General features: G+C 38.3%; 1 protein-coding gene across 1 annotated transcript in view; it reads left to right on the forward strand.

The window, feature by feature from the left end:
• rngtt (RNA guanylyltransferase and 5'-phosphatase) overlaps nt 1-23,348 on the forward strand; it is a 236,531-nt gene extending 213,183 nt beyond the window's left edge. The window contains exons 14-16 of the mRNA XM_022662454.2: nt 425-491; nt 17,153-17,276; nt 20,287-23,348. Coding sequence (XP_022518175.2) covers nt 425-491; nt 17,153-17,276; nt 20,287-20,444 — 349 coding nt within the window. The 3' untranslated portion in view covers nt 20,445-23,348. The remainder of the gene's footprint in view (nt 1-424; nt 492-17,152; nt 17,277-20,286) is intronic.
• Nucleotides 23,349-23,634: the final 286 nt, after the last annotated feature.

Here is a 23,634-nt window from a genome sequence, read left to right on the forward strand (position 1 = left end):
GCTGAATTAGGTAACAGCAGCAAAACAATGGTTTCAGAACAGGATGTTTTTGCGTATCATTCAGGAAACTGCTATATAGTCGGCTCCTTTTGCTAAATAGGTGAAATTATTGCCTAGAAGTTTACCAGTTTTGGTCTGGTAAAACCTTGCTGGTGTGAAGGATGTAAAGCAACATGCTTAAACACATCTTAAGACATTTTATGAAGTATTTTCAAGCTGAATTTGTAGCATCTTTAATGTATGTAGTAAATAGCTGGTTGGGGGGTGCATGTGCGTGCGTGCGTGTGTTGTAAGCAGCCTGTGTGCAGCAATGAATACAAATCTGTATGTTTGCTTGTGTTGTGGGGAGTTCATGCAATTAAAAAGGCTTTAGATCTTTAAATTAAATGCAATCTTCTCTCTCTCCTTGTCTCTCCCTCATCAGGTTGATCCCTCAGACTGTCGGGCTGCTGTATGTGGGGAACTACGATGTGCCCTTTGCACAGATGAAGGTGAGATCCCTGCTAAATCCAGCTTCACACCTACGTATGCGCAGGTTCTGCCATCATGCTGAATGTGTCTTCTGTCTCAAAGAACATAGATGAGATTCCAAAGCCTCCAACCAAACCTCCACCACTCCCCACACTCACCTTATATGTTACCTCCCACCCCCTTCCCCTGCCCCTAATCCTGCATTCATTACACCTGATCCCAGCTGTCTTCTAAATAAGCACAGTCATGTCAGGGTTCATCTCTGACATTTAACCACACTTAAATCCTCCTGCTGTCTCCTTAAGTCTTTTACTAATGAACCAAGTTGCATTAACGTAGCAGCAAAATAGCAACAGCATTTTATTTTTTCTTTCATGAAAACTTTTTTCTTTAAAACTGTTGTTTTTCTTCAAAACAGATTAATAATAAATGTAAAACATGTCTTTTATTTATTTATTTTTTCAGTTTGTTTGACTCTTATTTTTCCGTCAAAATAGATTTTTGAATGTTTAACCTTTTTTGCTTATTTTCTCTTCAAAACAATCGTTGGCAAAGATTGATTAAAAATGCAACCCGCTTTTTTTCTTTCGGAATTTATTGAAATATACTTGGGCAGCCATCCACATACTCGGGCACTCAGCCAGAGTATAGGCTGTGTGTTGGAAACACTGTCAGGATTTGAAATGTTATGTTAATATTATTATTACTGATGCTTTTTCAGACAGCTCTGCTCATCAGTTTGGATGCATTTGGAAAGCCTTGTACTAAGCTGTATGTGGGGAACTACGATGTGCCCTTTGCACAGTTCATATTCATAAAGTTTTAAGAGTTCAGAAATCAATATTTGGTAAAATAACCCTGGGTTTTAATTACAGTTTTCATGCATCTTGGCATGTTCTCCTCCACCAGTCTTATACACTGCTTTTGGATAACTTTATGCAACTCCTGGTGCAAAAATTCAAGCAGTTCAGCTTCCAGGTTTGATGTCTGTGATCATCCATCTTTCTCTTGATTATATTCCAGAGGTTTTCAACTTGGTAAAATCAGAGAAACTCATAATTTTTAGATGGTCTTTTATTTTTTTAAATCAAATCTTTGTATGGGTGGACGTGTGTTTGGTGGAAAAAAAATAGAATTTTTGGACAACGCCTATTTTTGCTTTGAATGACACTCTAGGGAGCTGTCAAATGTCCACTCATCCTCCCTCTCTCTCTCTCACACATACACTCTATATGATGACTCACTGATCCCTGTGACGAGTGTGTGTATCCAGCCCTCTCACTGCGTTTGCCATTCCTGGCAGCCCCACAAAGTTAACTCAGCCCACTCATCCGCTCCAGAACTTTTCCCTTCCCTCTGTTCAGAGGTGGAGGTCGTCTCCATGTGACGTCTCCAGTAGGTTCAAACGCTCCATCTCCTCCTGCACTCCTGCACCTCATTAATGGTACGTACAGCACATGCTCCTGCTTTGTTCAGGTAGCAACAGGGAACCCATGCGAGTGAAAGAAAATGCCTCCTGCACTCCCTACCAGGCGCTATTTAACTAAGGCATGCCTTTTACTTCGCAAAAAAAAAAAAAGTCTGATAAGTCAGAGCCCATTTATCATATTCTTTTGTTAGAGGAAGGAGATTTCTGCAGAAACGCACTGGCTGCAAAAAAACATGCATTATGACCTTTTGTGGAGAAATCTTGGAAGCCCACATTTAAAACAGATCAATATCTGTTACGGACTGCTCAGTTTTTAGTGTTTTTAAGCTTAAACTTTCAGAGCTAACATTTATCTGGTGGTACGTTTATAGTCTTTGCATTAAGCCACCTTTCAACTGGGCAAGGTCTATTATGGCTACTTTTTATTCTTTTATTCTCCTAAAAAGACACACTTTCAATGTTTCTGCAGAAATTTGCAGAACATGTTTTAGTAATAGAGGTTGCATTTTCTGCTTTTCACCATCAAATACCAAATCCCATACATATTCAGTGATGCTAAGGTCTGGTGTTGTTCTCTTATTCTTATAATTATTATATATTCTAATTATTTTTCTTTGTCTTTTTATTGTTCTTCTTTTTCCATTGAGCTGCTTGATCAGTTCTACCCTTGTGAGAAGTTGTCTTTTCAAAGTAGAAGTATAAACATAAGAATATACCTTTGGTGATTGGATCAGAATGTGTTTTATATTCCCCTCTGGTATGCTTTTCTCACATACCTCCATACCACTAGAGGTGCTGCAGAGCACTGCGTAGAAGAGCACCGCCAAAGAAGTATACTGGTACATCTCGCTCGCTAAGGCTAGCCAGTTACTATTTAAAATATTTAGTTTTGTAAAAGAAGCTGTGTTAAAGTTGTTGGCGTATCTCTTTTTAAGGTCTATTGTTTAAATTCTTCAGCTGTTTTTCTTTTAATAAAGTTTGCTTACCTCATTTATTGTGTAATCTTGGGGAACAAAGTAAACCCAACAGTAATTAAAGCCTTATTTTAAAGCCTTAGTTTTTTGTTATATGTACTCCTAACAGTACAGTAGCTCACAAACCTATATTAAAGCCCAGCCATGCTAAGAACTATACATAAATGATGATAATAAAAATATTTTGATATACCGTAAAACCATTGGAATCTTAAAAAGTACTGGAACATACATTTTTGGTCATACCGTCCAGCGCTAATGTGAATAAAATCATGTTCTTTCATTTTCAGTGCACTACTTAAACCCAGCTAAGTTGGGGTTAATGTTTTTGATTTCAAAACTTAAAAGTTTGGCCCTCAAAAATCTGTGGGGTAAATTGCTGTTTTGATTTTGAATTCAATAAGTAGCTAGTGACTTTTACAGGGTACTGTTGATGTATGTTACTGTTCATGGTCATTTTTTCATACGATCAGTATTCTTTGAATATAACACTGAATACAGCAACAGCACTGAGACATCACGTGATGTAGAATATGTATTAATAAGCAGCAATCGCCATAGCTACAGAGCTTTTATACAGACTGCAGACAGGGCTGTCTTGTTGGTGCTTTATGTGTTTGATTCTTTTATAGCTGTGGCCTTGTAATATTCCAGCTGGAAAGAGAGAGAGAGAGAGTACTTTTATAATTGTGTACATGAAAAGTCTGCAGTATTTTGCACTTGAAATACAATTTGTTCATGAATACAGACACTGTGGTATTTCTGGTCCCTGTTGCCTGCAGCAAGTAACAAATGTAGCTTGCTCTTCTGAGGCTGTCTGAAAGTTAGGCCTGGTTGAGCATTATTTAATCATATTTTAATCTTCTGCATACGGACCCACATCTAGCCGATATGGGGACTGTAAATAATTTATCAGGCAATTATTCTGCTGCCCACTTCAACAAAGCAGTCTGTGAGGAGCTTTGCTCTCCCACAAACAGTGCTATGATTGCTAGATATGAATGAGGCTTGTAACAATTTGGATTTAAACTTAAATGTTTTTGGAACTTGTTGTTCCAGTGTGTGTGTGTGTGTATGTGTGTGTGTGTGTGTGTGAGTGTAAGTCAGGTGAACTGTGGATGGATTTTACTTTCACAGCTGCATGAAATCTTCTTACACCGCTGTGCGGAAAATTGCATGGCAAACACCGGAAAACTCTGAAATGAGCATATAAGTGCATTACAGATATCATCACTGGGATGGAGCACTGCTGTTTGCAGAATTTAAATAGATAAGACTATTTAAAAAAAATAACTTAAAAGGAAACCAGGCTGTTAAGACTTTCATGCCTTAAAGTAGTGTACATATCCAAAGCTATCAAAATAACATAATGTTTTGCTTATTATGAAAGCAATGCAAACTAACTGACCAAATCTTTCTGCTAGTAGGCAACCATTACCAGTACACTCATACAGAAATGATCTGTGCTGAAGATGAGAAGACTGAATGGAGTATTTCAGTTCCATTGCACATGTACTGTAGTTTGCTGTGATTCAGTAAAAACAATAGGTACTGGACATGCATGCACTACTGAAGCTTGTGTGCCTTAAAGGAAAACTGCCTTAAAGGTAAAATGGACTTTTGATGTAGTAAAATATGATAAAGAGTACTAACCTTTGTTGAATTGCCCACCTCCGTTGTCCTGCAGCTTTCTGAGATCCAGCAATTTTATTCTGTTTGTCTAAACATCCTTCAGACTGTGTGATAAGGGGCGTATTCTTTCCCCTGCAGATAAATCGCTTGTTACACCGTTATCCAGGTTCAAAGTAGCTTCACACCTCATTGCTAGAATCCGGAGAGCCCTGACATTTAAAACGAGGCGTTAAGAACTTTAAAAGTGCAGAAGAAGTTTATTAAAAACCACTATTTACAACCCGTAGCGTTAGCTACATCTGCAGGGGCAAGAATATACCCTGTATCACTTGGTTCTGAACTTGAGGTTGTATTCTAAGACTGTCCCCAGACTCTGATAGGGTCTAATTACACTTTTTCATGTTTTCTCTTTCCCACTGCCTGAAATGGGCCTCTAATGTTGCTGAAATTCAGAGTTCTCTTAAATTGTACTTACTGCTGTGGTAATTCAAGTTCACTTTTAGTTCTTTTTTAGTCTTGTTTGCTGATGGTTCTTCTCTTCCGACGTCTCTGAGCAGGGGTGCTAATCAGAAATCAGGTAATTTCTTTTATATCCTAATGAATACAATTACATCAGCAGGGGGAACTGAGTGGATGTGTTTGATGCAGTTAAGCCAGTGTGAATTGCTGACAGTAGCCACAGAGCCTCCCAGGATCCATTTGAACTCGATATTCTTATTCTCGCTGATCTTTGTTGTGCCGACTTGAGCAAAGGCAATAGCAAATGTTAGTCCAAATTGAGCAAGACGAACCTTTTCCAGAAGGCCAATAACCTTTTATTAGTTGTTCAGTATAATTAGCGCTAACCAATTAGCGTCCAAATGAATTCAGCGCGCAGCTTTTCCACTTAATCTGCTGTCTGCTGAATCAGTTTCATGTGTTACATGTGCCTGACATTTACTCTGTAATTACTGCAGTGAAGTGAGTTTGAGAGCCCTCCATCCATTCATGAGAAACAATGAGATGGAAATCAGAGAAAGTGAGTCACAGCAGAACGGGGGGCTGTTTAGGATATCGGGCTCATTACGTAGTCTATTTCTCGAGTACCGTACTAATTTGAGTATTGTTTCCAGGCTAAATATGCCCCGCTTTTTAATGACTTGTTTACATTCGCCGTTCCACCATTAAAGTCTTGTGGTTTCATTAGATAAGACACAATTAGCCGTCTAGAATGGTAATTGATTGGGTGGTTGATTGAGGAAAACTCAAACAAAGCACATGAACGGCAATTCACAGCTCGACAAATGACTTCTCGTTAACTACCTACGAGGAAAACACTAGTGCCTTAATTTGTTTTGGTGTTCGTCTTGTTCGCAGGGCTCAGACACTGTGATCGAAGCCTAGCCCCAGCTTTCTCCACCTATCAGTGTGTGGAAGACATATGACTCTGTTTCATTAGGGCAAAAGAATTGCACAATTAAATCAAATTGACGTTTTGTCCGTACTCTAAATGTAGCCAGTCCCTCAAGCAGAGCAGTATTTAGGGCCTCTTTTTACCCTGGAGCTACAAGGCTAATGTAGCTAACAAGTAATGGCATCTAATACTGTGTAGTGCTTATTCAAACCTCAATCAAACACTGGTCTAAACTTGCTAATGTGTTATCCCATTCAGTAAGACAAGACAAGCTAAGAGGCTTTTATTGTCATTATATATGTATTGTCTATATATAAGTACCGGTACAAAGTGTAACAAAATTACAGTAGACAAACAAAGTTCAAAAGTGTAACGATGTAACTAAAGTGCAAAACAGAACTATAAAACTACAATAAATACAACAGATGAGACAATTTAACAGACAGGACAGTGCAGTACCGGTATAGTGCAATGAAATGTACACACTTTTATCTAGAAAAAGTAACACAAGTATTTTGTTAGTCTATAAACAGTAGTGGATGACATCTTTAAAGCCTCAGTGCTGTCTCTAAATGTGATTTCTCATAGGGTGATACATTTCCCATTATCAGTCTAGGATATATAATAGGTTTCTTATAAATGTACACTCTAGTCCAGTATATTATTATTATTATTATATTAACAGAAATATTACATGATATATGTTTGTAAACTGTTTACTCTATATTGTATTTAGATATCTCTGTTGTACGCTTGGTTTTGTATACAGTCGTTTTTGGCTATCTGGCATAGTCTTGATTTTGTATACTGTACACTGGAGTGTCTGGATTTTCGATACTATACATTAGTTTTTCTGTAGTCATAAGCATTCTCTGGATTGTGTTTGTTGAAATCTAGGTTATTTGTTGCATTCTGGGTTCTGTTCTGAGTTCTCTGATTCTTGGTTGTGTAAAGCTGTTTTGTGACATCAGTTGTAAAAAAAGTGCTATATAAATAAATTTGATTTGATTTGATTTGATTTGATTACTCGGTTTTGCTGTGTTCTGGCTCCTGTTTGTTTTCTGTTGAATGCGTTTGTTTTGAATTTACTGTCTGTTGCATTCTGGGTTCTGTATTGCACTTTGGGTTCTTGTGATGTATTTTTGGTTCTCTTCTGTTTACTGGATTACACAGTTACACAGGTACTCTGGGTTCTCTACACTTAGAAAATGGTTCTTTGGCTCACCCATAGTTGTTATTTGTGAAGGACCCACATACAGGAGTTATTTTGCATGTAAAGAACCAGTTAAAAAGCCAAATATACAATCATGCATTTAAGTGGTTGTTTTAGTTGCCATGGCTCAATAGAGAACAGTTGCTTTCACTTAGGAATCCTTTAACCTTGAAGAACCTTATTTCTAACAGTTTTATGCTGTATATTAAGTTCTGTGGATTCTGCTTTGTTTTGGTTCTTAATCTTTCTGCTGTGTTTTGTATTCTGTTTTCTAATTCATCTTCCACAGGTCCCTGCGGCTAAGTCTGAAAGCTCAAGGCCTTCATTACGATCTGCCTGTATCAGACGCTGACCTTAGAGAAGAGTTCACCCTCTAATTACTATTATCACCGCTACCATTTCAGATGATTGGTTTAAATAGGTTTTGTTAGGTGTTCCAGCGAGGCTCCGAGAGGGACTGAAAATGACTGCGATAATGCCTCGAATTTGGAGCGCTTTATAGCTCGTGATTATGTCTGTCGTCTCCTGCCTGCCTGATTTATCTCTTCAGCTCCAAAAAGAATAACCCTCCTTTACTGAAGTATTGTTCCTGTGTATGAATAGCTCTGTTCTGTCAGAGCTCTCCTCCCTGTGCCTCATTTCTCTCGCCACTCGTTTATTAAAGTGGCCTCCGGCCCGTCTGAACTGTTTGCCTCCAGTCTGCCTCGTAGCATGCGGAGCATCTCTGCGGAGCTTCATATAGAGCCCCACCCTGCAGCTCGTAGACGAGATGAGGGCGTCTTTGCGATTAACAGTGCCCTGCATGGACACCTCAGTAACCCCCCCGCTGTCGTACCCACACTCATAACACACAGCAAGCCTCGCAGAGACGGATATAGTGAGAGAGAGCGAGTGAGAGAGAAAGCCTATATACAGGTAGCGTAGAAATATTTGAGCTCATAAAAGAAGAGAAGCCAGTGTTATCCCCCCAGGCCTTTGGCGTCACCGAGAGGGGGTGTTGTGACTCAGTCACTGCTTTCTGAGTCACATTTTAGCAGCTGAACTTTCAGTATTTCAGAGCACGCTGCTTGAAACGTATGCAATGTGTAGCCTGCAATCCAATGATGGTCTAAACAGTGCTGAAAAGATCTTCAAAATGAATTCAAACATAGCAAACAGGCCATGTTAGCCACTTTTTTTTTTTTATTAGACCTGAAATAGCAAATCTAATGTGTGTATGTTTCCAGTGGCTTTCTGTACAAGATGGGAGATAAAAATCCAAGTAAAATGCATTTAAAAATATGGCTATTGCTGGTAAAGAGTTTCTGTCAAACTGTTTAGCTTGTTCTATTTTTTGCTAATTTCTCCAATATTACAAATTCTGGACTATTGTCTTCTTGGATGTTCCAATCATCTACAAATTAGAACCATTTGTTAATTTTACTTTAATTTAATTTACTTCAATTCAGGAACCACTTTGTGAAAACCCCTTTCTCTTCCATACACCACTATTTTTATCTCTTTACAGTTAAAATGAAATCCTTTTCTAGACCTCTTTCTCTCTTTTAATAACAGAAGAAATTAGTACCTCTATAAGCATTACAGTCCACTTCAAAAGTATTGTTCCAATAGGTATTTTTGCTGTATTGGCCTTGACATTAAAATGTAAGACATAAGATCCACATTTTAGCTTTTATTTCCAGGTTTTTACATCTTAATCTGATACACAGTTGAAAAATCTGTCTGAACCCACCTATTTTTCTTGTAAGAGTAAAAGTAATTGGAAGAGATGAACATAGAGATGAAGTAAATAAGAGTGAATAAGACTATTTTAACAATATTTTGTGATGCTTTTCCAGGCGGTAGATTTTGGGTCATTATCTTGTTGCGTGATGAAGGATCTTCCAGTCCGTTTGGTTGCATTGTTTGCCTGACAGTCACATATTTCAGAAGGTGCTGAATCGTCTGAACTGTGTATCAGATCCAGATGTAAATATCTGGAAATAAAAGCAGAAATGTTGTTCTTTTGTCTCATATTAATATTTTAAGGTCAAACCCAAATGTTTTCAGTCTACAGCAAAAATAATGCTGCTGGGATTAGCCTCACTGTTCCATTACATTTGGAGGACACTGTATAGAGTGCAGTACTTGTCTTTACATTTCCCAGCTTAGAAAGCTACAGTCAGAGCTGAGGGTCATCCATGCTATAGTGCGCCTGCAGTAGAGATGTTGAGATCCTTGCTCAAGGGCCCAACAGTGGAAACTAAACCGTCTCAGTGATGGAAGCCATATCCCTGTTTAGAAAAACAGGGTCAGAGCTCAGGGACAGCCATGACACCCCTGGAGCATTATCTTTTAGGGCCTTATTCAAGGCAAAGCTTAGCAGACCTGGGTATTGAACCCACAACCCTGAACCCAACAGCCTCCAAACACTCTGCTTTGTCTCAAATCAAACACATTTTACTACATTTAACTTGCTACACTAAAGAATACACTTTTAATAGAGGTGAACTTAAAAAAAAAAAAAAAAAAACATATTTATTGCATATTAACAGGCAACAATAGCAGTTCAGTTCAGCACTCTTATCACGGTCATGCAGTTTGCCATCAGCTGGCAGAGCCCAGAGACAGCACAACTGGCCTTGTTCTTACTGGGTGAGTTCCCCTCATCACTCTTCGGGTAATGTCACTCAGCATAAGCCGCCTGTGAGCTGATGTATCAGAACCGAGTTGCTGCGTTTTCCTCCAAGTGAGCTGTGATGCTACTCAGCAATACTACATCAGCAGCAGTTCAAAAAGAGGTGGTGGCTGGCTTCACGTGTATCAGAGGGGCCATGTGCTAGTCTTCACCCTCCTGGTGTTTGGGCATCACTAGTGATTGGAGGGATATACAGCTGAGTAGCAGCTTGATGGTGGGACAATTGGCTTAGCTAAAATGGGAGAAAAGTGTATGTAATTAGAAATAAAATTATAAAAAAAAACAGATATTATTGTATCTATACTCTGTAGCCAGTCCTTGCAAATTGCATAATTTAACTCACCAACCAAATGCACAGAGTTAAAACAGAAATCGTCAGCCTGTTCAGCTTTAAAGTATTTAAATATATAGCAGTGTCCTGCAGCCCCTTATATGAGACCCTTATATGTTTAATATTTTAATAGTAACAGAGAGAAATACGTTTTATGGGTCTCTCTAAACTCTGCTCTTTCCTTTCTGACCTCTGAAATAAATGGTCATGGTGATGAAAGCTTATTTTATTAAAATTGCAGTTTTCTGATTAAATGTGACATTATTTTGTGTTGTTTATGACCTTCAGGTTACAATCTTGATATTTTGGATTGTAAAAATGTCCACATGCAGGTCCTTTCTCGTCAGATATAACACATATGGGTCACTTAGAGATAAATGTGAACCATCAAGGCAGAAAGATTGTGACAAGGTTAGTAAAAATGGAGCCTGAGAGCAGTCGAACGATGCAGTCAGGGCTCATTCCATTCCAAGCCATTCCATTCGAGCAGGAACAGAAGCACACTTAATTCCACTTGTTTAATCAATTCTCAGTCTTTAAACAGCTGATGAGTTGTATCAGGTGCTGCCCTGAATAAAACCTCACAGCCAAGCTGGCCGTTTGTAGATAAGATTGAGTATAGAGCACATCGCTCTCCTGCAAATCAGGCAAGTGTCTATCAATCACATCTCTTTTAACCAAGCATCCAATGAACAGGGGAGGTTTTCTTTTCCTTCTGAAAGTAAACGGTAGGAAAATGCCTTCACATACATAAAGAGAGTAAATAAGAATCAGTGTGGATGATTATAGTGTTATAGTTATAGATTTAATGATTGTGGTGTGTTTAAATGTTTTAAATATATTTGATTGCAAAAAGTAAAGTTCATTTTATCTTGAGAAACAATGTATGGAAAGTTAAGGCTAGATTTATTATGATAAACTAATTGATCGTGATTTAAATTAGTTATTTTATGCCACTGTTGTTTATATATATATATATATACACTTTTGTTATTTTATATTTTATCCTGTGACCTATGACCAGAACCAGCTAAACTCTGGGGTAATACCCAAAACTGGGCTTTTAAAGCAGATAAATTGAGCATAACATCAGAACTGAAAGAAACGAGACAGAGAATGTTACATGCTGCTTCTCTGCAGAACCAGATAACTGCAGCTAGATTCACTACAATTCCCAGAATGCAGTGCATATCACAGCATTACCCTTTACATTCCCAACACTCTGCTTCCCCGTGACGCACAGAGCCCACACGGGAACATGAAAGCGCTTGTGTGTGTGTGTGTGTGTGTGTGTATGTGTGTGTGTGTGTGTTTGTGTGTGTGTGTGTGTGTGTGTGTGTGTGTGTGTGTGTGTGTGTGTGTGTGTGTGTGTGTGTGTGTAAAGCTGATTCTTTAAATTCTTTATCATTCTTATGAAGTATTTCTCCTTATTTAAATTGTTAATGTATGAGCATAAGCATAGTCATAGTTCATGGTTAGCATGAACTGCACCGTACTTGAGAAACTTGCTGAGTCAGAATTATTCACAGTGATGCTAAATAAATGAAACTAGTTATCTGAAGAGTTTAATCTTCTAATCTTATATAAGATATGCTTATAGGAAATGTTTATAAAAACACTGACTCATAACTGAGTTATTCATGATGTTTACATAATTGTGTGCTTTGTTTCATGTATTGATTTTTAATGAATGCCCAAATGGTGTAGAGATATATGCAAGACATTGCAAGGCAAAGTGCTCCCCAACATTTATATATATATATATATATATATATATATATATATATATATATATATATATATATATATATATATATATATATATATATATATATATTCTGCTCTTATATCACCTTCAGCATTACATATAAAACTCAAAAGCAATAATAAATAAAACCTTTATTTTTTTTTACATGCATTTATTTATTTTAAACTGTAATCATTACGGTCAGTCACTATAAATGAATCATTAAAGGTTCTTCTACAGTATGTGGTAAACTGTTTTAATGGCTTAGACATTCCTAAAACACCTAAAACGTAACATTGTTCATTGCCATTTACAGTTTTACGTATGAAAATGAGTGCTGCCACTATGATCAGGAGATCACTGGTTCGAATCCTGTTCATGTAGCTTGCCATCGGCTCTCTCCCACTCTCTCCGTGTGGGTAGATGTGTAGGAACCGAGTCGCTGCGCTTTCCTCCGAGCATGCTGGTTACTTGGCAGTGCTGCATCAGCAGCAGTTCACTAGATTAATATATACAAGATAATACACAGGATATGATATTCCAGAGGACAGTACTGTATTTGCTGTCAAAACATGGAGCAGCAGAAGCAGCTGATGGTTTAGTGAAGGCACCTGGGCTATTAGTAGTGCAGTGGACAGGTGTGTTTTAGGGGGAAATGGAGTGATTATGGAGTGGAGGAAGGTTTAGGGCTGTGGGGGATGATGTGAGCGATAGAGAGAGAGAGAGGGAGAGAGAGAAAGGCGGGCAGACCCGACTGCAGATGCTGGGAGCTCTGTGCGAGAGATGGAGTGTAAATTAGGGAATGTGTGGTCCAGACTGCAGCCATAATGGAGTGGATTCGGATGGATTAGGCACCAAGTCTTCTCCGAACTGCCTGCCAGGATCTCACGGTTACAACTGGGGTGTGATGGTGGTCGTGGCCAAAATTAACAGGAGCTGCGATGTCTCTGCCAAATGAGGGAGGATTATCTCCACCGTCTCACTGGGGGCCATCAGCGTGTGCCTTCACACACACACACACACACACACACACACACACACATGCATACCTATATTTGGGTTTCCGCTTCTGGTATGTGTGCCCATATAATTGTGTTGGAGTGTGTATGTGTCTGTTCTGTGCTCAGTGGCTCCTCTTCTCTCCCTTCCTGTCCATCTTTTCACTTTTCTGATGCGTCCAACACACACCCTGCCCCCCATTTCCTCTCAACAGGCTAACAGATGCCCTTCATGGCCAGAGCACAGAGGCTTTTACTTACCCAGCATGCCACTGCACTCAGAGGGCCACGGTTTCCTTCCATTGCCACCCACACCTCCAAAGTCCAGCAGACCCTTTGAGCAAAGCTTAATTCATGTGGCATGTGTCTCTTACTCTCTCTCTCTCTCTCTTTCTCTTTCTCTCTTTCTGTCTTGCACCTGCTGTCTTGCTGTCTCTCAGTCCCTCTGTGTACCTCAGGTGTTCTCTCCTAAAGTTCAGTGCCACGTTGCATAAAACCTGGTTGCATTAAAAAAATAAAAAATAAATAAATAAATAAAAATAATAATTTCCTCCCTTAAGATTTCTTAACCCAAAAGAGCACAGACATATTTCTGAATATTGGTACCTTGTTCAAAATTGAATCAGATAAATTCACTAAGCAGCTCAATAATGTTTTTTTTGTTTGTTTGTTTTTTTTTAAGTATTTCAGAAGTATTACATTTTTTTAGAATTATTAAAAAGACACCCAAAACCTCCAATAACTCCTGAGAAACTTGGAATATGAATGAGTTTTTAAAATGAATGACCTATACAGCCTATATTTATGAATTCATTTGGCAAAAAAGTCACACATATGTTCATTTCAAAAGTTCAAAAATGGAAATAAACTAAACTTATTTGTTTGTGTTTGTTTACGTCTGATTTAGTGAACGATAGAGAGACAGACAGAGGGGAGTCTGGCTCTTGCGCAGGGGCAGTTTGGGTGATATTTATTTCTGTGGGAACTATTCACTTTTTAATTATTTGTTATAGCGTTCTCAAACATTGCTAAATAAAGACGCAACATGTAGAATAAATTAGCTCCCTATTAACTGTCTCTCTAACAGCGATGTTCAGTGAACGGTTATTACCGCTGATGGTTGGTTGTCATGGTTACAGTGGGACTTGGTTCTGCAGTAAAACATCACTCACTGTAGTAAATCCCTTACCGGTTCCCCTGAGTTAAGTGAATTGTCTGAGGGATTTTATGCAACACACTTAAGTAATTCCCTTGATGGAAAATCTTCCCTTAAGGTTTATACTTGAGGGAATAAAACTTTTTATGCAGTCGGGAGCAGGGCTTAAATGTAGGACCACTACAGTACACTTTATATTAGTTGCTGGTGTCTTAGGCACAATTTGGATCAGATTAGTAATGTGACATAAATGCAGAGGTGAGAGTGGCTAAATGTGATGTGATTAAAAAAAGCAATATTATAATCTACTAGTATTTATAAATCAATTTCAGTTTAAAAATGAACAGCTACATGTCCTAACACCTATATAGACTATGCTACCCTATGTGTACACAATCATTTGCCTAAAGTTGCAAGTGTGACGCCTCTGAGGAGTCCTGTGACTCATCATCTAGGTATGATAAATATTGATAAATATTATGTAATTATCATTATAAGTTTTACTGTGTTTTCCTTGGCTTGTTTACAGATAGTAGAAAGTGCAGCTGCTCTATTATACACTGGCACCAAGAAAATCGATCACATCACTTTGGTCTTGGACTCCTCATACTTTGTGTCCATTAGGACACTATGCTATCCTGTTAAAAGTTCTAGTTGAGCTAGCTCTTCCTGTTTGGCTGTTTTTTTCTGCTTACCTTGGCTTTTCCTTTGGCAATCTTGGTTAAAGCCCATAACCTGCATCCTTAACTGCTTAAAAATAAAGGCTTTAAACAACACTGCTTTTTGTAATGTTTTAAAGTAATATGGGCATGGAAAAGAGTGACAGTGTGCTTGCATCACAGTTGTGTTTGCCCTATTTTTTTATTTATTTTTTTGCTTAATAAGTGTTGCAAAAAACCCCCCCCCCACCAGTACTGATATCCGTGTTGACAAGAATCGGCTTGACACTAAAGGTCTGCACTTTACACACGCATAATTTCAGGATATATAGTAAAGTAAATAATTAAAATATATTGTTACCTTAATATAACATTGTGTAATGGTGTATCCTTATTATACAGCTTTAAAATAAATGTGATACTTTACTAAACTGTAATAGGGAGAAAAGTGTTGCTGCTGTTGCTCCTCCAGGCTCAGCACAGTCTAACTTTACTGTGTAACTTTGGTGAAGCGGGAAGAAAACAGTCACAAGAGCTGCGTAACCTGAATCATTTTTATATAAAAAGTTGTAGAATTACTGTACTGCTTTAATCAACATGTTTTTTGTTCACTTCCAGTGCTAGTTCTGTGTCTCTCAGTTTGTTCAGAAGTGTCATATAGCACCTGAGGTTTAACACAGACTTAAATGTTCCATTAAACTCTGCATGTCTTTATACTTCAACTCATCTAGAATCTTTACTGAATCTATATTGCGCTGCTGACTGACAATTACTGGCACAGCACATTCAGATGAAGTTAAAATTAAGTCAAGCTAAATACCTAAAACAAAGTTCATGACTTGGCCTTGTCCTGCCGAGATTATTATACTTCATTATCATTATAAGTTTTACTGTGTTTTCCTTGGCTTGTTTACAGATAGTAGAAAGTGCAGCTGCTCTATTATACACTGGCACCAGGAAAATCGATCACATCACTTTGGTCTTGGACTCCTCATACTTTGTGTCCATTAGGACACTATGCTATCCTGTTAAAAGTTCTAGTTGAGCTAGCTCTTCCTGTTTGGCGTTTTTGTCTGCTTACTTCTGCTTTTCCTTTGGTAGTCTCAGTTAAAAAACATGACCTGCATCTACTGCTAACTGCACTGTGTAACTTTGGTGAAGCGGTGGAGCAGCTCTTACGAGCATGGCCATTTCAAGACATTTGGGGGACTCAAGCTGAATGAAAGTTAAGAATATCATGCAATGGGGCTTTGAGTGGTCCAGCGGACTAAGGCGCTGGCACTGTGATCAGGAGATTGCCAGACTTGCTCTCTCTTTCCCCTCATCACTCCAAAAGGCGATGTCGCTCAGCACAAGGCGTCTGTGAGCTGATGTATCGGAACCGAGTCGCTGCGTTTTCCTCCGAGTACACTGTGATGCTCAAAAAGAGGTGGTGGCTGACTTCACATGTATCTGAGGAGGCATGTGCCTCCTGGTGTTGGGGAATCACTAGTGACGGGGGAGTCTTAATGAGTGGGTTGGGTAATTGGCCTTTAAATTGGGGAGAAAATGGGAAAAAAATGTAAATAAAATTATCATCCTGTTAATATAACATATTACAGTGTTTAGCCATATTATCAGTCCATTGCCGGCAGGTAGCTAGCATAAACATTACCCCTTGCTAAATTACACCATTTGTAGCAGCCAAAGAGGCCTAATTTATCGGATGTAATTGTTTACATATTTCTGTCTTGTTTTTTTTTTTTTTGCATTTTCTTCCTTTCTCTTCGTTTTTTTCTGACTATCTGATGTATAATTCTGCTTCATGATTGTTGAAGTTTCATATTTTGCCAGCTGCAGGAATCACAAACCTAAATGAATCTGGCTACTGTCAGCAACTTGTGGGAGGAGCCCCGTTAAAGGGGGATTCTGATAAGTGTCGCTGGACTTTTCTGCAGTGGCCGTTAAAAAAAATTAAATAGGTCGTTGTCTGAGGGCCCTAAGCAATTGAATGGTTTGCTCGCCTAGTTTTCAATGGTCACCATAGCTGCATAACCTGAAGTGTCAGTGAGGTTTAACCACAAATTTCATGTAGTTAAAACTCAAATTAAACTCCCCAACTGTAGGGGGACCCCAAGAGCATGAATCACACTTTTCCCTTAACTGTTTCAACTGCTTTAACTGTGTGACTGTGCTTATATTTCTCCAATTATATTCATTGTTGGGGAAATCTAGGGTTAACGTTTTGATAGCACTGCCTTATGGGCATTGTAGTGAGTGTACTTTTGTTGTATCGGTAATTGTAGTCACTGCTGCAAGGCAAAGGAATTGATTTCACTGAACTTAAGACTTCACACCAGAGGGGTCAGTTTACTAAAGCTCCATTGAAATGGTGGTAAAATCCACAGGTCTATTTTCAACATGTGCATTTGAGTGGTGTTTGTGCGTAATGGTGCTTTGTATATAACTCTTCTTCTTGCTCTTCCCCCGCAGGTCTCAAAGGAGCTGAAGCAGTATGATAATAAGATCATCGAGTGTACGTTCAAAAATAACACCTGGGTGTTCATGAGGCAGAGAGTAGACAAGAGCTTCCCCAACTCCTATGATACAGCAATGGGTGAGTGCCAGCACCGTGACCTCTCCTGCACTCCTGATATTTAAATAAGACTATCCATGCTTTCATGCTACCACATACTGACAAGAGTGGCCAGCTAAACAGATCCACTGCTGTGTCTGCATCTGGATTGCATTTTTTATTTTCTGTATTGGCAGCTATAATTGAATAGTAATTCATTTGTCTGTCCAGGGATGTGTACACCAGGGCAGCTGTGGTTTTGGGGGGTCTTAGCACAGATGAGGATTTTCCTGCTCTGACAATCCTACACATTAAAAAAAAGAAAAAAAAAAAAAAGGGTTTTTAGACAATGCCATAAAAGGACACAATTTTTAGGATCTATAAGGATCACAAACAACAGTACGTATGACAATTATAAACACTATTAAAAGGTTAGGTAACACTTTACCTGGATGGTCCATTTGATGGCCTCTTTGATGCTCAACTGACATTCAACTAACATTCAACTACATGTCTATTAAATGCAAATGAACTGAAAGGTGAAAATAAATGATTCTCTATTGAATATAACCCTACATTCAACTCTAATCTAAAGTGTTACCAAATGTTAAGTAATGTCTTAAATTTAATGCTTAAGAATGTTGTTAATTAATAATATATTGAGACATTAGTTTAAAATGTTTAAAGATTAATAATCTCTACTAACTAGTGTAAATTAATAATGAGTAAAAACCTTCTGTACTGTTTAAAGTACTGATAATTAATGTATCAATTTTGTATGTTACTGAATCATTTTAGTTTTAGGGCTTATAGAAGGGGAGGTAAAGGTTTTGCTCTTTTTCTAAAAAAAAAAAAAAAAAAAAAAAAAAGGAAATCTCTGTTACGAAAGTGTTCTTTTAATTTCTATGGTGATGCGTAAAAACCCTTTGTAGCACCTTTATTTTAAGATTCTACTGGACCTAATAACTAAATGCTAAAATGCTTGCAGTGCGCTTGAGCTGGTAAATCACCAGGCTGACCTTCATTCAGGCGCGTCAACGATCCTACAATCCTGCACCTTCATTCTGGCTTTCTACAGCCCATCGTAACTCACCTTGCCTTCAGCAGCAAGCAGTATAACACATGCATTCTAAGAGGGCCGTGTCTGACTGATTTTTAACCTCTTTTGCTTTTTAACTATCCATATTTGTGAATGACTAACATTCACACGTTCCAGAACTAAATATTTGTAATTCTTTTTTATAAATTCAGTTCATTAAAATGAATATAACCTTCAACATTGTAGATTAATATTGAAGAAATCAAAACAATGAGGAAACGCATATAAATTATGTAGAAAACAAAGACCAGACCCAAACATAATTGTTGGTTAGAAAGAGTTGGAACACGTAATGACGGAAAAGCAGTCAACAAGTGATCATTATCTCTGGGAACTCCTTCAGGACTGCTGGAAAACCATTTCAGGTTCTATCAAATGAAGCTGACTGAATTTTCAAAGTGTGCCAAGCTGTCATCATAGCGAAAAGTGGCTACTTTATACAGAATAAAAGAATAAACACGGTTTAGTAATCAAATAATCATAGTTTTGATGTCTTTAGTATCAATCTGCAATGTAAAAAAAGATAAAAAACCTTTGAATGAAACTTTTGATGGGTACTACATTTTTTCAGTGCACTGAAAAAGTCAGTTGTTCATATGATACTACTCTTAAACAGTTGTTTTAGGGTCTTTCCTTACAGCACTCACCGTGTTTCTTTCATCAACTGCTGTGGTTTTCCTTGGTCTACCTGTTCTACATCTGTTACTTAGTACACCAGTGACGACTTTCTTCTTCAGGACTTTCCATACTGTTGTTCTGGCTATAAACAATATTTGAGGAATTGCCCTGATTGATTTTCTATCTTCTTTCTGCTTCACAGTTGAAAAATTTTCAGTCATAGATAGCTGTCTGGTTTTCATGTTGGTTACTCCTCTAACTATAAATGCACAGTCTGTACAGGAAAAAAACAAATCTGAAACTAAGCGTAGAGCACAATTTATTATTTTAATAATCAATGTAAAAGGACACGTCTGGGCAATAAAACACACCTGACCATTCTACCTCATGAAGCTGACTGATGTATTTAGTGTCAATATACAATGTAGAAAAAAAAAAAAAAGTAAAACCTGTGAATGAAAAGGGATGTGTACAAACTATTAGGAGGTACTGCATTTTTACAGTGCACTGAAGAAGTCAATTGTTCATATAATACTTCTTATGGGCACTAAGCTAAGCCTTGTGTACTAAAGTTCTCTGTACAAAATCAGCTCATAGGCCGTATTTCACGTTCATGGTCAGATTAGTAATAAAAGTGTCTTGACAGTGAAAATGTTCGTTCCCCCTCACCAGTTCATTTCAGGCATACATATTTGAAGTATTTTAAGACCTATTTATACAAATTATAATATTATGGTCTGCGGTATTGATCTACACAGTATCAATATACAGATCTAGGGAACTAATACAATCCCCCCAAAAAATCCCTACATTTCAGAATAGTTTCACTCAGGTCTGTATTAGAAATAGAAAATCTGCAGTATCGGTACCAAACCATGAATAAGTAAGTGTTTTAACAAAACAAACAATAAATATATGATTTTTTTTTTTTACTCCAAAAGTAAACAGCAAGCTCAGGCACAGCCAGCTCAGTAAGGTCTTGAGCTAGAAGGTCGTCTGAGGGCAGCATATTGCTTTCCTGTGTTCCTTTGGATCTAACATTTTGTTATGCTCTGTGCACTGGCGTAGATTTGAATTTACCCCATCTGTGCTACCAAATATGTTCTTTTTGTAATGTTTGAATAGCATCTGGCCTCGCTACTAATTTCCACTTGGCTCTTTGCCGACTCGTTAAAGAAGCGGACATTAACAGCAGCACAGCGGCCGTAGTGCTCTGAAAGATGAATATAAAGTCATAATGGCCTCCTGTATAAATATCCCCGGGCCTGACCATGGCTGCGGGAAGCGGCTCGTCATCACGTGTGCGGTAATGTCCTGTGTCTCTTCCCTCTGCAGCTGTCTGCAACAGTATCCAGTATCCGGTCACTAAGGCAAACCTCCTGGAGTTCCTGGACCGCTGTGCCCAGTGCCAGACCCGAAAACACCCTTCAGACCTGGACACCCAGCTCATGCCCCCTCCCCCTCCAAAGAGACCCAACCACGGCCTGCCATAGCGCGGGAGAGGGACAGGTTTGAGGTTGAGCTTGTGTAGCAGATTTTTTTTTTGTGTTTTTTTTTTTTTTTTTTTTGTGTTTTATTTTTATCGTTTTTTTATTTGGATCTCCAAATCTCCGTCATCGCTCATCACCGATGATCACACGTAAGAGAAGCAGACCGTGGCATTTGAGAGACATTTGCATCGTTACATTTCACAGCTTTGCCCCTTTCCAAAACTCTCGATTACCAGACAGCAGACAGCAGATGCTGCGCTGCTTTGAAATCGCTCTAAAACGTTTGTGTGGAGACCTTCTCTGAGCTCTCACTGCTAAGAGAAAGGCATGGATTAAATAATAAATAAATAAATAAATAAATGGCTTACAATGACATCTGTTTACCTCAGTTTTCTTTATTTATTTCTCTTGCGTTCAGCCTTTTTGTGTTGTTGTCGCTTTGAACGTTTTTGGCTCCAAAAAAAATCCAGCTTCCTGTTGTCAAGAGTTCCAAAGCTACTGTCTATGCAGATTTTTTTTTTCCCCTTGTTTGTTTGTGTGTATTTGTTTTGTTTTCCACAGAGACCAGCAATAAGAACTAGTTCAACCAACAGCTGCTCTGTTCTCACGGTACAGAACCAAGAGTGTCCGTGACCAGCGAACACCACCGCTGTGCACCGCTCTTACCTTTTTTCTTACCCGTCACTCGTGTTACATCACGAGTCAGTCACAGAAGCAGACGTTTCCCTGATATGGATTCAGCGTGCAGCAGGCTTTGGTACCTTGTTCCAGAATCCAGCTCTATAGTTAGCTGAGGTGACCTTTTCTTTCAGATGTGATTCTCATCACGCCATTGGCCCGTTCATCCGAACGAGGAGGCCTCTTGAACTTCCTTCTCGATTAGTGCAGTCGGAGGATACGAGGGACCAGACTATCCTGTCTCTTCTGATTTAAAGACTCCCTGTTTGGCATTCGCTTTAGAAATGCCAGAATCAGCAGTGAAACAGTCCCAGGTCTTCAACAAAAGATGGAGGGAAAAAAAAGAAAAGAAACAAGTGCAAAATCTCCTGACCTATAAAATCCTGTGTTACATATCAAGCTCAATAAAGGGTCAAATGGTAACAGTTCCAGACTGCAGTACTATGATAAGATAAGAGTTTATTAATACACAAAGGGAAATTAAAGACTACAGTGTGCTGTAAATATGCTGGAACCAATGCTTTTCATAACTGCTATTTGAACAATAGAGAAACTGAACAGTAGGACTGACCCACCCTGACTAAGGATTATCTAAGACTAATCACTGCCGCCTCCCCCAAACATATTATATATCGAAATATTCTTCAGTTGGATTGTTATTGCTAAAGATAAAATAAAACACACAAACAACTGTCAGGTGTCAGTTGCCATCAGACTGTTGGTGAGCATCAGTGGATGTCACCTGTAGTTATGTGCATGGTTTGGCACCCTGGGGACTCTAGTCAGCCCTTGTCAGCACTGTTTTGTCAGCACTGATTTTGTCTGCTCTGAAAAATAAACCGTTTTTGGTTTCATGAAGAAGCATTTTTCTTTACAAAAACGGTTCTTTATGTATCCAATGGATTTTTAGCTGATGGCGTTGCTGCTGATGTGACCTTTTATGACAGCTCACGTAACTATTCATAAACATTCATAAAGGCTTTTAAATGATGCCACTTATTAAAGTGTCACTGTTATGAAATAGGAAGAAAGCAACTCATTGGCATCTTACAGAAAATAGAAGGATAAAGAGTTCAGCTGCTTTGCTGTTCTCATTTTGGAAAATATATTACATACTGTTTCCCAACAATTCCCAACTGTTTCCCATTCCCAACAATAAGACTATTGTTAAATTATTGTTATGTAAAACCATAGATGCACTAACTGTCTAATATACAGCTCTGGAAAAAAAAATAAGAGATCTCTTAAAAATTTAGTTTTTTTGTTTTGTTTTGTTGTTTTTTTTTACCAAATTGAAAACCTCTGGAATTTAATCAAGAGGAAGATGGATGATCTCAAACCATACTGAACTGCCTGATGTTTTGCACCAGGAGTGGCATAAAGTTATCCAAAAGCAGTGTGTAAGACTGGTGGAGGAAAAGATGCATAAAAACTGTGATTAAAAACCAGGGTTATTCCACCAAATATTGATTTCTGAACTCTGAATATCTAAAATAAATGCCTAAACTAGATGACAGTATTTTATCTGGAAGTTGGGAGAAATGTCCATAGTTTATAGAATAAAACAATAAAGTTCATTTTACTCAAACATTTACCTATAAATAGCAAACTCAGAAAAACTGATTCAGTCTCTTAATTGTTTCCAGAGCTGTATAAAATATAACATTTTAATCATGATATGTGAGCTATTTGAGTCAAGGTTTATTGAAAGGACTATACATATTCACATAGCTATTATATCCAACATGTACTAAGCTAGTATTAGTTTTTATTCTTTTATATTTCACACACTAGGTTAGCCTTAAATGTGGCTTAAAAATACAAATAAATTAAACAAGAACAAACTGATTTTTACACATTTTACAAGCTGTATTTCATAAATATGAATCAGAATATGAATCTGATCTGATGATTATTACGCTGGGCAGGAACAGTCCTACTGGTCAGGATCTTATGATGGGCGTGGTTTTACAGGGCAGCAGTTGAGTAATCTCTGTGTTGTTGTATTTGTAGTATGTTTTTTTTCAACTGTGTTTTGCTTGAATCTGTGTTTGATTGCATCCGACCTCTGAACCTCTCCTCTGATTTTTTTTGGACCTTTGATAGAAGCCCCTGAGTAAAGATCAGTGGCTCTGACAGCTTCTCCTTATCCTGCAAATTTTTTATGCCTTTCCATTTTTTTTTTCTTCGTTTGAACCATTAAAGCAATACATGTCAAAAACCCTTCAACTCTTGTCTAAACTTTCATATAAAAGCACAATGCTGGATATTAAAGTGGGTGAGGGTGTGTAGGATGCATATTGTGCCTGAGTGATGGCTACATTGTGTGCGCTCCTCCACACACACACACACACACACACGCACGCGCGCGCGCACACACCCTGCGCCTGACTGGCAACACTTAAAAGCAGGTCGATTCTCATCAAAGCACTTTTACCTTTTGTCCTGCTATTGACTGCCCATAACACAGGCATTCTTATGCAGCTGACTGAGCTTCTTTTTCTCTTCTTCTTTT

This window comes from Astyanax mexicanus, chromosome 1, assembly GCF_023375975.1.
Source record: "Astyanax mexicanus isolate ESR-SI-001 chromosome 1, AstMex3_surface, whole genome shotgun sequence".
NCBI lineage: Eukaryota > Metazoa > Chordata > Actinopteri > Characiformes > Acestrorhamphidae > Astyanax > Astyanax mexicanus.